At 39.1% G+C, this 15005-nt stretch overlaps 2 protein-coding genes across 4 annotated transcripts; one reads left to right on the top strand and one right to left on the bottom strand.

The window, feature by feature from the left end:
- Positions 1 to 2538: 2538 nt before the first annotated feature.
- Positions 2539 to 5241, bottom strand: LOC110963037 (5-beta-cholestane-3-alpha,7-alpha-diol 12-alpha-hydroxylase). Its single transcript, XM_022211210.2, has one exon. The coding sequence runs from the start codon at positions 5131 to 5133 to the stop codon at positions 3598 to 3600; it is 1536 nt and encodes a 511-aa protein (XP_022066902.1). The 5' UTR covers positions 5134 to 5241; the 3' UTR covers positions 2539 to 3597.
- higd1a (HIG1 hypoxia inducible domain family, member 1A) lies at positions 4984 to 15003 on the top strand. 3 transcript variants are annotated; one of them, XM_051952842.1, is made up of 4 exons: positions 10122 to 10252; positions 13178 to 13252; positions 13460 to 13594; positions 13862 to 15003. In XM_051952842.1, the coding sequence occupies exons 2-4, from the start codon at positions 13183 to 13185 to the stop codon at positions 13933 to 13935; spliced, it is 279 nt and encodes a 92-aa protein (XP_051808802.1). In that variant the 5' UTR covers positions 10122 to 10252; positions 13178 to 13182; the 3' UTR covers positions 13936 to 15003. The 3 variants fall into 3 exon arrangements, with proteins under 3 accessions (XP_051808801.1, XP_051808802.1, XP_022063781.1); XM_022208089.2 differs by lacking the exon at positions 10122 to 10252 and adding an exon at positions 12537 to 12695; XM_051952841.1 differs by lacking the exons at positions 13178 to 13252; positions 13460 to 13594; positions 13862 to 15003 and adding exons at positions 4984 to 5104; positions 10801 to 11564 and having other exon boundaries at positions 10115 to 10252.
- Positions 15004 to 15005: the final 2 nt, after the last annotated feature.

The following is a 15005-nucleotide window of genomic DNA, read 5'->3' as shown; positions in this document are numbered from 1 at the left end:
TTGAAGATTTTTCCATGACCACTGATATTAGTCGCTCAGCTGAAGATTTCAGACAGAATGAATTAACAGGTTTCAGACAAACCCAGAGCTACAGTTCTCTCAGTTGCGTGGCACAGCCAAATTCTTGTTTCCAGATCTTTCCTCTGACTTCAGCAAACTTCAGCCACACTGTCTGGCCTAAATAACCTCTGAGCTGGTTTCATCTGGAACGCCAGTTTATCATCTGGATTATTGACTCATACGCAGGACACACTGATATTGTTTATCCAGTACTCTGTGCAGAACACAAAGTTATTGTCAGTATTTTCTGTTCTGCACTTCATTAAAACATCAGACTTACACAGTTCTTCCATTGACTTCGCTTAGGAATACATACTCTCCTCTGCTCGTCACTGTCTATACCCACGACTCCTTTCAGAGAGATTGTCAAATTTTCAAAAACTAAGGTCATTAATTCTACTGACCTTAGTTATTACTCTGCCAAGGAATGTGGCAGAGTTATGTGATGAACGCTGTTAGTTTGTCTGTTTGTTAGCAACAATACTCAAAAATGGACAAATGGATTTTGATGAAATTTTCAGGGAAGGTCAGAAGTGACACAAGGACCAACTGATTAGATTTTGGCAGTGATGCGACTTATATTCTGGACACACGGATTAGCTGAACTGGGCTGGACTGGACTGAATAACCAACGAGACAGGACAGGACGGGAACAACTAACTGTACTGGACTGGACTGGACTGAAACTGAACTGCACTCGAGTCTAACAGGAAGGACTGGAGGGTCAGGAAGGACCGACTGAACTGGAGGGCCTGACTGGACTGGAGGGACAGGAGGGCCTGACTGAACCGGAGGGACAGGAGGGCCTGACTGAACTGGAGGGACAGGAGGGCCTGACTGAACCGGAGGGACAGGAGGGCCTGACTGAACTGGAGGGACAGGAGGGCCTGACTGAACCGGAGGGACAGGAGGGCCTGACTGGACTGGAGGGACAGGAGGGCCTGACTGAACCGGAGGGACAGGAGGGCCTGACTGAACTGGAGGGACAGGAGGGCCTGACTGAACTGGAGGGACAGGAGGGCCTGACTGAACTAGAGGGACAGGAGGGCCTGACTGAACAGGTGCTCCCCTGAGCCCTTATTGAGGCGTCCTGCCTCCCCTGATCAATCAGAAGGATGTTGGGTGGTGTAAAGACCAGGATGCAGGATGATACCCGAAGCAAAGAGAATTTTAAAAATGGCAAAACATAAATTGCTGCATGACTGAAAGTCTACAGCAAATGAGTCAGACCAATTGTCGTCTGATGTTCAAGTCCAATGCAATTTTCATGTGCTACAATCTAATCTATTCTGTCACTGTGTGATGCTGATACAGTAATTAATTCATTTGCATCTTCCAGACTTTACTATTAATGCCTTTTTCTCTGATCTTACTCATTGTCTTAGACAACTAGAAGTCTTTATTTTATTCAGATGATGCAGCTGGATTCTTGACAAAAACTTAAACAGTTGATCACAGATCCAGTTCTGGAATATCTTCTATCACTGCAAACTCTAATAACTGAGTTTAAGTTAAAAAAAAAAAAGAAAAGTGACAGGCATGGCATGTACTTAGGTATCTGAGCAAATGATACATTGACACAACCACTCTCAATGCTTCCAGTCAACGGAAAACCAGGTAGGCATTGTCCCTTTTATCTCTGAAATGACTTTCCAGAGATAAGGTGACTAGTAATAAAGTGAACTTTTATTTACTTCTTTACAATTGATTTTTTATCTTCTGAACAACTCAGACTTTAGTTGGGCTCATCAGTTTTCCAGACATCCCTCACATTATATTCTAACATACTCTTAACATCGCTTTTTAAATGTATATTTTGACCTTTGTTATGTTTGCTGCCCTGTATATACCCATTAATAAGGAAGTGTAATGGGACAACTGATTCTGAGATAAAAAATTTACATCCAATTGATATTGTAAGTGAAATATTTTATTATTTTGGGCAAACAGAAGCTTTATTGTTGGAAAAAAATGTAAAAACAAGCATGCATTTCTGCATGCTCATAGAAAACAAAGCTCGGTGCTATTTCTGGAGGGAGGACTTGAGTGAATAAAACCCAACCTTCTAGAGAAAGCAGACTGGTGACATTACATTAATGCACAGCCTTGACAAACAGGTTGGCCTCGACTGACAGATTAAATATCATCAAATCATCCAAGCTATCATAACATGTACTCTTTTTGATATTAGGGTTACAAAAATGTTAGAGAGATGTTCTTTATATTCAACATATTAAATAACTAGTCCCGGTGTGCATGTGGAATAATCTGCAATGCCACGTTTGCTTTTTCTGCTGTTACAAGTTGAATAAATGTGTAATTAAATTGACAAATCAGTGGTTACAATGAAAGAACGTTGTTCTGGCTGGTAAAATGTAGAACGAAGTTCTCTCAAAGAACTGCAACCATTTTTAGGATTCTCTTTGTGCATCTCTCATTGCAGCTTTCTTCAACAAATAATGAGGAAAAACCACAGAATGAGAAGGTCAAGAAATTATACCATTTATTCAATCAAAGAAACATATCAATTAGGTGTGTAAATGTCAAAGCAGCCAGAGCTAAGTGGATGGCTGAGTGGAGAAACATGCATGAAGGTATGTGTTGTTGAGTTAAATAACTAAGCAAATCACAGCAAAATCAAGGAACCATGTGGGAGCTGGGAGAGGGAGAGATGAAAAGGTTTTCCCAGCTCAGAGGGTAGATGAAATTCCTCTCTATGACTGACTCCCGTCTGCTAGCTGGGTCATGAAACGGGAGGAGAAAACACAACAGGTCAAGCAGGTCAGAGGAGCAGAGAGGTTGCCACACATCCACAGAGAGATACCAGCTGGATTGCTGTACATAACACGTGCAGACTGCCCCAGATAACACGACAGTTTCAGCCAAGGCCTTTCTTTGGCAGTTACATTAGTTACATTATACCTGCAGTGAGGAGTGGAATTATATTTTCAATCCATCGCAGTTTTGCACCTACTCCAAAACCAATCAATATAAACAGAAAAAAATCCTAAATTTTAATTACAAAATGAAAAATGTACAACTTTTGATTCCACTTTCTGATTGTCTAATTAATTTTGCAAATACCGAATGGAACTGATGAGCATAACACAATCAGACTACTACTACACTTGTTGCAAATTATCCTGCTAGAAAAGAAGCAGTTGAAGAAGCACCCAAAATATGCACAATATTCACCTTTAAATTGTATTTATTTCTACAAAGACTACTAAAATTATTATTAACTGGATCACAGTGCTCTGAGATCTAAGATTACCAAGCAGATGAAAGATAGCAGTGTATATAAATTGTTCAAGTAAGAGAAAATAGAAGTGCATCTGAATATATAGTAGGTAGTGTATGATTAATAATTTAGCTACTGTATATTCCAACACATTTGTATGATGTTTTGAAGCACTCATCACTTAACTGCTGTGAAAAAAGAGCTTAAGTATGCAATGTCATGTTTCCAAGAAATGTGAAAGTGGAACAAATGCTTCCAGAGAGGATCAAAATCTGACAGTGTTTCATCTGATGGGTCTAATATTTGAGTCTGTATCGAAACTGAACATCTCTGACGGGCTGCATCGTTCCAAAGCCGTATCGCTTGAAGTCAATTTCAGGAATCTCCTCCTCAGGATTCTTCAGCTCAAACTCAAAATAGACTAACATGAGGAAAACAAACTGCTTCAACTCATTGGTGGCAAAGAAGCGCCCAGGACACATGGAGACTCCAGCACCCCAGGGCATGCTGTAATACTTCACCCTTTTCCCTCCTTTGTAAAAATCTGTTCTCTTGCTCCCATCTGGATTCAGGAAGCGGTCATATTTGAATGAATGAGGATCAGGATGGATCTCGGAGTCGAGATGAACAGCACTGTAGGGAAAAACTGACATTCTGTCGCCCTTGCGAATCAGGTATTCGCGGCCATCAGCCATCTTGAGGGTCAGATCCTGAAGCACTGCCCGGGTGAGGAGGGGTGCAGCGGTGAGTCGGAGGGTCTCTTCTACAGCGCTGTCCAAGATTGGGGTTTTCATCAGCATTTGACGGGTCAGGTTGATTAAAGGGCCATCATGCTGGACTTCCTGGCCAGATTCCTTCAGGACTTTATCTACCTCTTTCCTCACTGCTGTCATGGCCTCTGGGTGTTTCATGAGGAAGAGGAGCAGCCAGAAAGAAGAAGGTCCTGTATTACCCTGAGAGGCCCAAAGAAGCACAAACATGTACCTGTCTACCATTGACTCCTCCACACCATTCTCACCTAAGGCCTGTTGCACGTCCCACACCCAGCCACCGATGTTGTCCCTGGTCTTCACCTTCTGCACTGCCAGAGAGTCCCAGAAGAGTGACTTCAACCGTTCTGCTTCCATCTTCTGCCTCGGTGGCAGGACTCCATAAGCAAGGTTGGGAAAAAGTTGGTCATATTTACGAAACTCGGAAAATAAGGCATCTGATTCAGCTCTGTCTCTCTTTTTGGCTTTCTCCTCACCTCCTTCTGACTTGTGTGATACATTGCCGTAGAGGGACAAATAGCCGGCTCTAAAAACAATGTTGTAGCTGTACATAAACAGTCCATCTTCAACCCAGGGTCTTTGGTCTGCAGGTGAATCAATGTTGTGCAACATCAGGTTCTGTAAATTAGTTGTCATGGCTTGTGTCATTATCTCCAGGCCATCCCCTTTAAGATGCTTGTTGCTGAATGTCTGGAGGAGTTGGTGATCACCGTCGATAGCGACGTAACCAAACACTCTGCGCACCAGGTGTCTGGCAAACTTGGTAAAGTCCAGTTTTTCTCGACTCTCTTTCACAAAAGCCCCAAACGATAGAGGGTCCTGAAGGAATGTAAAATAAAAGCCTCCCAGCTGCACTGTGAATACATCACCGTGCTGCTGCTTCATCCTCTCTAGGAACTTAAGAGTGTCCCTGCGAAATTCGAGAACATGACCCAGCCATGGAATGAGCCCTTTGTCAAGAGGAGGTTCTCCTGGTCGCCGCTGTCGAAAGACCCCGAGGAGATACAGCCCTCCCATCAGAGCCGCGAGCAAGGTGAGCAGTATTGGCAGCAGAACACCCATGACTGATTCCTTTGGCAGCCCCAGGCTGATCTGAAGTTAAGATCCACATGCAGGCTAATAAACAGTCTGTTGCTCCTCCCTTTACTTGCAGGATGAGTTTCAGCGTTCCCGGAACTGCATACACCAGCACTTCCATGTAAAAGTGAAAATGACAATAATTAGAACATTTCCTGTTTTCATGTGCATTCATATTAATTTCTAAACCTCCAACTTTTCACAAATGTTAGTCTTGTTTGAAAACGGTAGCTTATTTTCAAATTGTATCATGTGAAGAAAAGCATACTTTGACTTTTTTGGAATGTACGCAAAATGTGTGCTGTGTTGGCAACTTTCAGTAAAGTGGAAATCTGCCTCTAACTGTGTATAGAGTCGATGCCCGTCAGGCCAGCATAAACAGAGATAGTCATGGTCACACTTCACTGATTTGCAAACATCCTGCAGTCAGTGTCATATGACTGCTGGTAAGATTCAGTATTCCACAGGCATAGGTATTGTTTTACCTCACTGGTAGGGATACAATCATATTATCAAGTTAAAATATGTTGTTTAATTAAGTTTAATAACACTAACAAATATTGTGTGAAATGTATCTGTTCCCTGTCAGTGTCTGTGCAAATGTTAATTGTGCTGTTTAAATTTGGCAAGAACTTATTTGCTGGCATCAGAAACTGTTGACTTTGGTCAGATAAAGCCATCATTGAGTTGAATATGACACATATATGTATGTACGCGTATATGTGCATATATATGACACATTCTCTCATATTAATAAGCCGTAATTATGTGTTTTAGGTAGCAGGAGCAGATTAACTGAGACACATCCTGACCTTAATTCGCAGGTGAAACCAGTCTAGTGACATTCCTTCAGTGCGTGATCTAAAACCACTCACTGCCAAATGAAATACGTATGCAGAATTGTGCAATAACAACAGTTACAAATGACGACTGTCTAACTGAGATTACACAAAGGGGGATGCATTTTCTACCATCATGATCATGTACAATATGTAGCCCTGCAAAAGACTGACGACCTGTCCAGGGTGTCCCCTGCCTTCGCCCGAGTCAGCTGGGATAGGCTCAAGCACCCCCGGAGACCCTAGTGAGGATAAAGCGGTGTATAGAGAATGGATGGATGGATGATCATATACACAGCATGTTCAGTCCGTCCCCTCTGTGTTGCTCCCACAGTGGACATGTAGCACCACCTACTGGATCATATTTGTTACTGAAACACAAGCTGCAGTGATGTTTGACTTCAACCTACATTATTTTTATGCAAAGATTTATTGCATTTTGCATCAAATTAAACAGCTTGGTGATGTTAAGCTTAAAACGTAGAAACAAAGATGTGCAAAGTGGACTATTATAAATAAATACACATGCAACTTCACATTTTTGTACATTATATGGTTTAGACCAAGTGATTTCTATTTAGAAGATAAATAAAATACAATGATATGAGTCAACTAAATATTGTAGAGTTATCTGTGGATTCACTATATCGACTTCAAACCTCCATAACATGGCATTATGATATGATCATGCCTGAACAAAATTTCTGCATCTTGTCACAGTAATCAGTCCAATGAGTGTGATGTAATACGTTTAGAAAAGGTATTGGGTAGTTATGCTCTAAAGGGGGACCCGGAAGCTAAACCTCACCGAAACAGCTGAGGATGGTTTTGACATAGAAGGTCAAAGGGGCTGGAAAAGAGGAAATGTGGTATTTGCAACCATCAGGTCCATTAAGGTCAAGACATAACTCCATGCATATGTGATCACTGATCAAACAGATTTAACCTCAGTGGAGTTTTGATTAGAAATGTTGAGAAGGTGATGATATTTAGACATGAAATTCCACTACCGAAAATTATGTCAGACTTATTTCATTTTGTTGCATTTCATTTAGACTAACAGCCAAAGGTTTGGTCACACCTTCTCATTTAATGCTTTTAGTTTATTTATATTATTTTCTACATTGCAGATTAATACTGAAGATTAACACTTTCTTGTTTACAACATAATTCCATATGTATTCTTTTATGGCTTTGACGTCTTCAGGATTAATCAACAATGTATAAAATAACTGAATAAAAACCACTGAATGAGAATGAGTGTTCAAACTTTTGACTGGTAGAGTATATATTGATTGATCATATACCCTGTATCTTCCTATATTGAAAACCCGGAAACACATATATTTACAATAATGGTGAGGGAATGAATTCATATTATTCAAAGATATTTTGAATCATTTATTTCCTTTGTTGAGCTGCCAAATCTCACATCACTGTTCATTCACAAACTCACCCCTAGATGGAGTTCTTGTTGTTCCCAACATCGCCTCAAACTGTTTGACAGCATCAGTCTTCAGAACTGGTCTGTGTATGATTTATCGCAAAATGAAATTCAGCAAAAAGTACGCTTAAACTGTGAGAATTAATCAATATTAGTTGTCCAGGTCAGCAAATACATATAAAATTTATGGGGCAGATAGCAGCAAGTACTTTGTAAGGTATTACACAGAGCACTGTACAATAAAATGGAAATAAATGTAAAATATGTGTATTCATTTATGTTTGTAGAAGGCTGCCTGGAAGCTGGGTTTATATTTCTGCTTTAAGCTTTAGTGTACGTTTGGATCTGGAATATGATCAGCGGGAAATGGGTTCATAATTGCATTAAGGAAATGCCACAAGCTCAATTAGGACTTCAAAGCTGGTTTTGATGTCCCTTCTGGAGAAAGCTGAACACAAAGCAGAGGCTCTTATAAAAACACATCAAACTGCAATGGTTAAGCAACCAGAGATGTATCCCTCTGTTTTAGCCTGCTAATGCATCATTCACAAAAACCTAACAATTAAAAAAAAAAAGTATTTTCTGAGACACAACGAATAGTAGATCCATTTTTGTGCTTATTTGCACATTCCGTCTAGCTGGTTTAGATAATAATCACTCAGAAGTCCTCTGATTTAATGGTTTAGATGAGTTGAGATGTCAAAAAATAATTTTAAAAAACAATAAAAAATTATAATAAAAAACAATAATAATACATTTCAGTGGGAACAAAACTCTGTTGAATGAGGTTGTTTATGTTAATCATGTTCAAGTTTTAAAGTCATAAGACAAGCAAGTTAATTCATTAAAATTAAAATCATCGTCAAAAGGCCCCAAATGCTCCATTTCCGATCCTATATTGTTACTTAGTTTGTGAAATGTTTAATTTTGCACAGGCATAGTTTGATGCTACTAAAAATCTCCATGTAGTGACAATGACAGTATTATAAATTAGACTTAAAAAAGAAGCAAAAAAAAAGTCAAATTTCTTTTGTTATTGTTTAAAAAGGTTAAACTAAGCTAATTGCACACAAACATTTTTGAGATGTTTGCCTGGTGACAACTTCTCAGCCATGAGTCAAGCCCTGGTCAGGTGTGGCTTGAAAGCACAATGATAAGATTGTGATCAATCCACAGACACTCCTTTGATAAGCGGCTATAAAAGGCCACCTTAAAATGCAGCTTTGCTTAAATGACGCAAAGCCACATATGACAAGAGAAGTTGGTGAATGGATGGAAGCGGACATGTCTGGTAGGGCCGTAGCCAGGAAGTTGAATGTCCACTACTCCAATATTTATGGTCCAAGAAATCATTTCAGACAAACAATCTGCCACATGATGCTCTGTATGGACGGGTACATGAAAGTGACACTGCGTACGCGTGAACCCGAAAACATCTGCCAACTTCACCAAGTCCTTTAGCAAGAGTAGCACAACATTCTACAAGCAGCATCTTTAACTCTCTGCATTGTGGACTCATCACTGACCTGGGATTTCTGCACACCATCATCCCCATGCAGTTGTACTTGGTTGTTTCATGACGTCCATTCTGTTGTAGAGATGCAGTGTGTTCTTATTCCTAAAGAATGAACAGATATATTACATGACCGTTTATATTTTTGTACTATGATCACTACTAGTAGAAGCAGCACTAACCACAATAACAACATCATTAATTATTATTGGTATAATTATTGCATGACAACATTGAATACTATATGGGTCATTCCAAGAATTAGATGACATTTTACATCCCCACCCATCAAATTTCAAATAATCCATGTACAAAATACTAAAACATGCAATTGTTGTGTAAATGTACTTGTCCTAAATGACCAAGTCTAAAAAATAATAATAATAAAAATGAAAATTTCTAAATATTTTTTAAAAAACTTGACAAGTCTGGAGTTGCCTCTAAAATGCCACTTTTCTTTCATCTTGCCCCCCGATGAATAAACTGAATCTCAAATAAAACAATTAGAATCAAATTAAATTATAAATTAATTAAATCTCTTTTTTCAAAATTATTTTTTCATTCATGTATCTTGTAATTGTGGAAATATATATTTTCATCAACATAATATTTTAAATAATAATTCTTATGCATGGAATGTGTGTCCTACAACAATCCTGTAAGCATAACCTTTTCAGCTGGTAGAAGAAGAACAAGCACTGAATCACATGATACACTGGAATTAACATCATCAAACAGTTTTCCAAAAGAATGGGTAGAGAAAAGCGAAGTCCTCTCTATTTTTTTGTAACACTGCCATCCTTAATTGAATGTCTCATTCTACCTTGTGCAACCCTGTTATGCATATTATCAGGATAAGATATATTCTTTTGAGTTTTTTCTTTACTTTTTAAATATATGTAAGTTTGTTGTCTTGGTCAGCAGTAACAGCTAGCTAAATATCTACAGTAGGGTTTACAAACAACAAATAAAACATGGAATAAAAATTGTGCCATTGATGTGTATGCTGAGTGAATCAAACCTTTGATAGTTTATTACCTATTATTGATGGACATGTAGCTTAAAATTGTAAAAGAGAAGGTTCATTTTTAATACATTTTGAAGCCCAATTCCTCTAATTCTAGAATGGCCCATATCCAATCTACTTCTGTTTGCTTTACATCGTTCTAGGCCTGGATCTGATGCAGCACGTTGCAGAAACATGAGTCAACCATACCATGTGACGTAAGTCCACAGTTACATCATCCCAGAGATGACAGTGAAGCAAGACGGTTCCCTCCACCTACTTCCGCCTTCGTGTGAATGCCGGTAAGTCATGACATGGTAGCGCTGTGAAGTGATAAAACATGTGAAAGTATCATACGACAGCGTAGACCAAAACAGTGTCACTTTGAACCGGAGACAGAGTGAACAATGACACGACAGGGACTGTATTTATTATCTGTCACCAATTAAAAAAAAAAAACCTGTATTAATTTAATTAATTTATCTGGCAGAAAGGATCATGCTGTATTTCCTGCTAAAATTCTAATATAATGTCGCAAAATACCAGCTGATAGAATAAAATGAAACATTTCTAGTTGCATTACAAAACATACGACGCCTCTGTCGGACTGAGGGTGGGAGTGTATGTCGCATTCGTTTCACCATCTCTAATGTTGCAAGGGGGTTTGTCAGCTGCGTTCAAGACACCTCGGAAATACCGATAACAAGACACCTCAAATGTTTATGTTCCATTTGACTGTAACGTTTACATACTTAAATTGAACTTCACTTGTTAGTGAAGATTATTTATTGTGCTTAGAAATCATTAAAAAAACAAATTCACCAGAGAAAACACCCATGTTGTTTAACAGAAAGACATCCTAATGGCTAAGGACTGGTGTGAGCGCAACCACCTGTGCCTCAACACCAGTAAGACGAAGGAGATGGTGGTCGACTTCAGGAGAAGGACACTCCCACATCCACCAGTGAACATCCAGGGGCAGGACATTGAAACAGTGGACAGTTTCAAGTACCTGGGTGTTCACCTCAACAATAAACTGGACTGGTCCCACAACACTGATGCTCTGTACAAGAAGGGCCAGAGTCGCCTCCACCTTCTGAGGAGGCTGAGGTCCTTCGGAGTGTGCAGACCTCTACTAAGGACTTTCTATGACCCTGTGGTAGCCTCTGCTTTCCTCTACGCTGTCGTCTGCTGGGCCCCGGGCAGCACAGAGCGGGACATGAAGAGACTGAACAAGCTGACCAAGAGGGCCAGCTCTGTCCTGGGCTGCCCACTGGACTCTGTGATGGATGTGGGTGAGAGGAGGATGTTGACCAAGCTCTCATCCATCATGGACAACAGCTCCCACCCACTGCACCGGACTGTAGTGGAGCTGAGCAGCTCCTTTAGCATGAGACTCAGACACCCTCAGTGCAAGAAGGAGCGCTACCGCAGGTCCTTCATCCCCACTGCCATCAGACTTTATAACACTACTGTGTAGTTGTTATTATGTGCAATATTTATTATCTGTTCTTGCACTTTCGTGACTTTTGCACTCCTTTGTTTTTTGTTTCTAAGAGCCCTGTAATGGTAAATGTCTCCTTTATGAGATCAATAAAGTCTATCTTATCTTTACAGGGTTTTACATTCCAGTGTAATAATCTCATCCAACTGGACAGGAGTTAGCAGATTTACTGCTCTGTCTCCAAAAAAGAAAAAAAAAGAAAAGAAAAAAAGAAACAACATATTGACCCAACAGTGATGTTCAGCCTGGGTGTCCAAAGCTATATCTGCAGATGTTTAAACATGATGCATTTTTAACAATAAAGGGGTCAACAGAAGCTATTTGAAATATAATATAAAATTAACCATAAAAATAAAAAAGATGTTAAAAAAGTGGATAAGACCAGAAAGACATTTAACATCGTCACATAGAGAGAAGCTTTGAGAAGAGACTTCTCAGTAACCTGGAGGACATGTCTATGGGGCAGATTTGTTTGAATTATAATTGCTTGTTTATTTTGGGTATTGTGTTATGGGACTTTATGGGTGAACATTTTCCCCTCACCAGGCCCCTGCATCTTTTCTCCTGAACTATTTAAAGGGTCATGAAATTCACTATTGAATTAAATTATAATTGAGAGATAAAATGAACAGTAATACATTTTAAGATGTACAGATCTCACACCAGCTGGTAGCTAGAAGTTGGCAACCCTGGTCTACCTGATGTTTTTATCACATGACACATCTTTAAACATCATCAATCCAGCAGTAACAAACAGGAGATAAACACTGGACTGATCGGTAGGACTTTTAGATCAGACCTGCGCAGTTCCAGAGCAACACCAAATATGACTGGTTACATACAGTCTCTCAGTTTTGCAAACTCACTGTGATATTAATGTGGAATATTAACTATGGATAGACAGAAAACATGAGAACTATACTTTGGCTGGAGCAGTAGCCCATACGTTGTGTTCACTGAAATAACTCGAACAAGGTGCAATTAGTAGGATAAAGTCTGACAATCTGTGGCCTGGGCTAAAACCCCAGTGTGGTGATATTTCCCATTTTGTCCTGCAACATGAACACAACACAGTCATGACGTCAAGCTGCGTGAGAGGTACTGGTATTTATCACGTAGCCGGCTTATTACACCGGGCGGTCACTTCCTTCACATGTGCAAACTAGCTCAGAAGTCTGAGAAAACTCTCTTGATAATTTTTGTACCAGCGTTTAAAAATAGTGACACACTCCTTAAACCAGGTAGGAACCCGTTTACCTTACTATGGTGTTTATGTACAGCTTTTATCTACTGTTAAAACTTAGCAGCTAAGCTAGTTGTCGGTGACGATGGTTTTATTTCCCGTTATACTTTGGGAGTTTTGTGCTAAGTCAAGTGGCTGTAAGCGTTTAGAAATTAACATCGCAGTATAGATGCTGTGGTTTACACTGAGTTGAGTTATTCAACGTTTGGCATATACAATGATGTGACAGCTCCCTGCCCTTCATGTGTCACCTCTGAACACTGTGTGCTAATATCGTTAGCTCTGTATTGCTACTAGCCTGGGCTACGACTTTAAAGACTATTTATAAATGTTTTTGTTTAAACTTCTAGACTGTTTGGTTCACAGGATGATTGATGTATTAAATGCATCCCATCTACAATGAGTGAGCTAGCATGCTATGTTTGGGGAATATTTCCCATCAAACACTAATACTTAAATATCTTTTTTTCCTTTTTATAGTCAACATGTCTACTTACGAGGAAAATGAGTCTAAGTTTATGCGTAAAGCAAAGGAGAATCCATTTGTCCCAGTGGGTGAGTACATCTTGTGCCCAAATGATGACACTATGATGAGAGTATATAACTAAATGTGTTTGTAGTAATTTGGAAACTTTCAGGTTTCACCGGAATTACTCTGTTTGTTAGCGACATTGGGTTGTTTGTAGTTTTTAATTTTAATGTCATTACATCTTGATTTTGTTTGATCAGTTATGTAAACAGATCTGTTTTTGGTTATTACAGGGATGGCCGGATTCTTCGCCATTGTTGGATACAGACTGATGAAGATGAAAAGCCGTGGAGACACTAAAATGTCAGTGCACCTGATCCACATGCGTGTAGCTGCACAGGGGTTTGTGGTTGGAGCCATGACTCTTGGTACGTATCACGGAGTGTCATATTTGTGAACTTAGCTACACCGTTTCAGTTGGTGCTACAATGTGAATATGCAGAGGTTGGAAGTGATTTTGCATATTTTGATTTATAGTTGTATGTTTTTGATGTGTGGTTGGCAGTCAAAAATTGTTTAGATTAGGTGTCATTATTAAAATTGCAGGTCAGTGATAGAATCTGAACTGCAGCTTTTCTTTTTTGTTTTTAGTAGCTGTGACAGTCATCATGTAACTCATTCATTTGCTTTTTTAGGGGTCGTCTATTCAATGTACAAAGAGTACGTTGTAAAGCCCAGAGAACAGCAAAAAGCCGTGGACCACAAGTGAACATGGACTCTGATATTTTTTTTGTCCCTAACTATACCTCACATTAAGGTGTGCACCGCAATTCCTTTCACAGTTGTATCATGATTTTTTTATGTACACATCCCTTCAATAGTCACTTTAAACAGCTGTAAGTCGTTGATTGTCCTTCCTGTCTTGGTACACCAGAGGATCGAACTACCAGTTCTGTATTTACAAGGATGTGTAGTGATCTCGGCTGTTTTAATATTCACCGCGCTCTTTGTCTATGCGTTGCAAACCCAGCTGGTTGGATATCTGTGTGGACAGGTGTCTTTACTGATAGTTTATTGATTCTTGTTTTGAATATTGTGTGAGTGAAAAATCAAAAGACAAATTATAGCATGTAATTTGATGATTATTTGTATGTCAGGGTAAGCCTGGATTTAAAAAAAACATACCCCATCTGGAGTTCTATTTATTTGACATTATTGTGTCAGATGAGCTATAATATTTTGTGTTCTAATGTAGGAATTTTTGCCAAATTAATCATGTTTGCACATTATCCCATTTTTGTGAAATGGGAATCTTGGTGCATTTGGAAAATGTTGAAGAATGCTTTGACGACACTTGGCTTGCACACAGACAGAGCCTTATATTACTTAACTAACTGGAACACAGATGGTTTATGACTTTGGGCAGCATCGTACTAACCCACACAACAAATTTATAAAGACATAGATACTTTTGAAACATAAAGGTCTGTTGAAGGAATAAAGTGGCTGGTTTTATTTAATAGCCTTTACACAGTTTAATTGTAATGGCCAAGGTTTTTTTTTTTTTTTTTTTTAAATTTTAAATTTTTTTTTAGTATTTTTTTAATTATCTTGTGCTACTCAGGGGTCCAATGGTCAGTGGACGTGAGCGAAACAAACTGAGGCACACCTATAATCAGTAGCCTATAAAATGTCATATAACCTACCTTGTGATATGATGAAATAGATGCCTTGTTAAGTTATTCACAAAGCTGAGTTTTGACAGTTATGTGCAAGTACATAACATTCTTTTTCTGAAAGTTGTTTCCTCTACAAATAAAAATCGCCAGTCAAGTAATT

Source organism: Acanthochromis polyacanthus, chromosome 9 (assembly GCF_021347895.1).
Source record: "Acanthochromis polyacanthus isolate Apoly-LR-REF ecotype Palm Island chromosome 9, KAUST_Apoly_ChrSc, whole genome shotgun sequence".
In the NCBI taxonomy this organism is placed as follows: domain Eukaryota; kingdom Metazoa; phylum Chordata; class Actinopteri; family Pomacentridae; genus Acanthochromis; species Acanthochromis polyacanthus.
The sequence above is the reverse complement of the archived record's forward strand: the minus strand, read 5'-3'. Positions and strand labels throughout refer to the sequence as shown.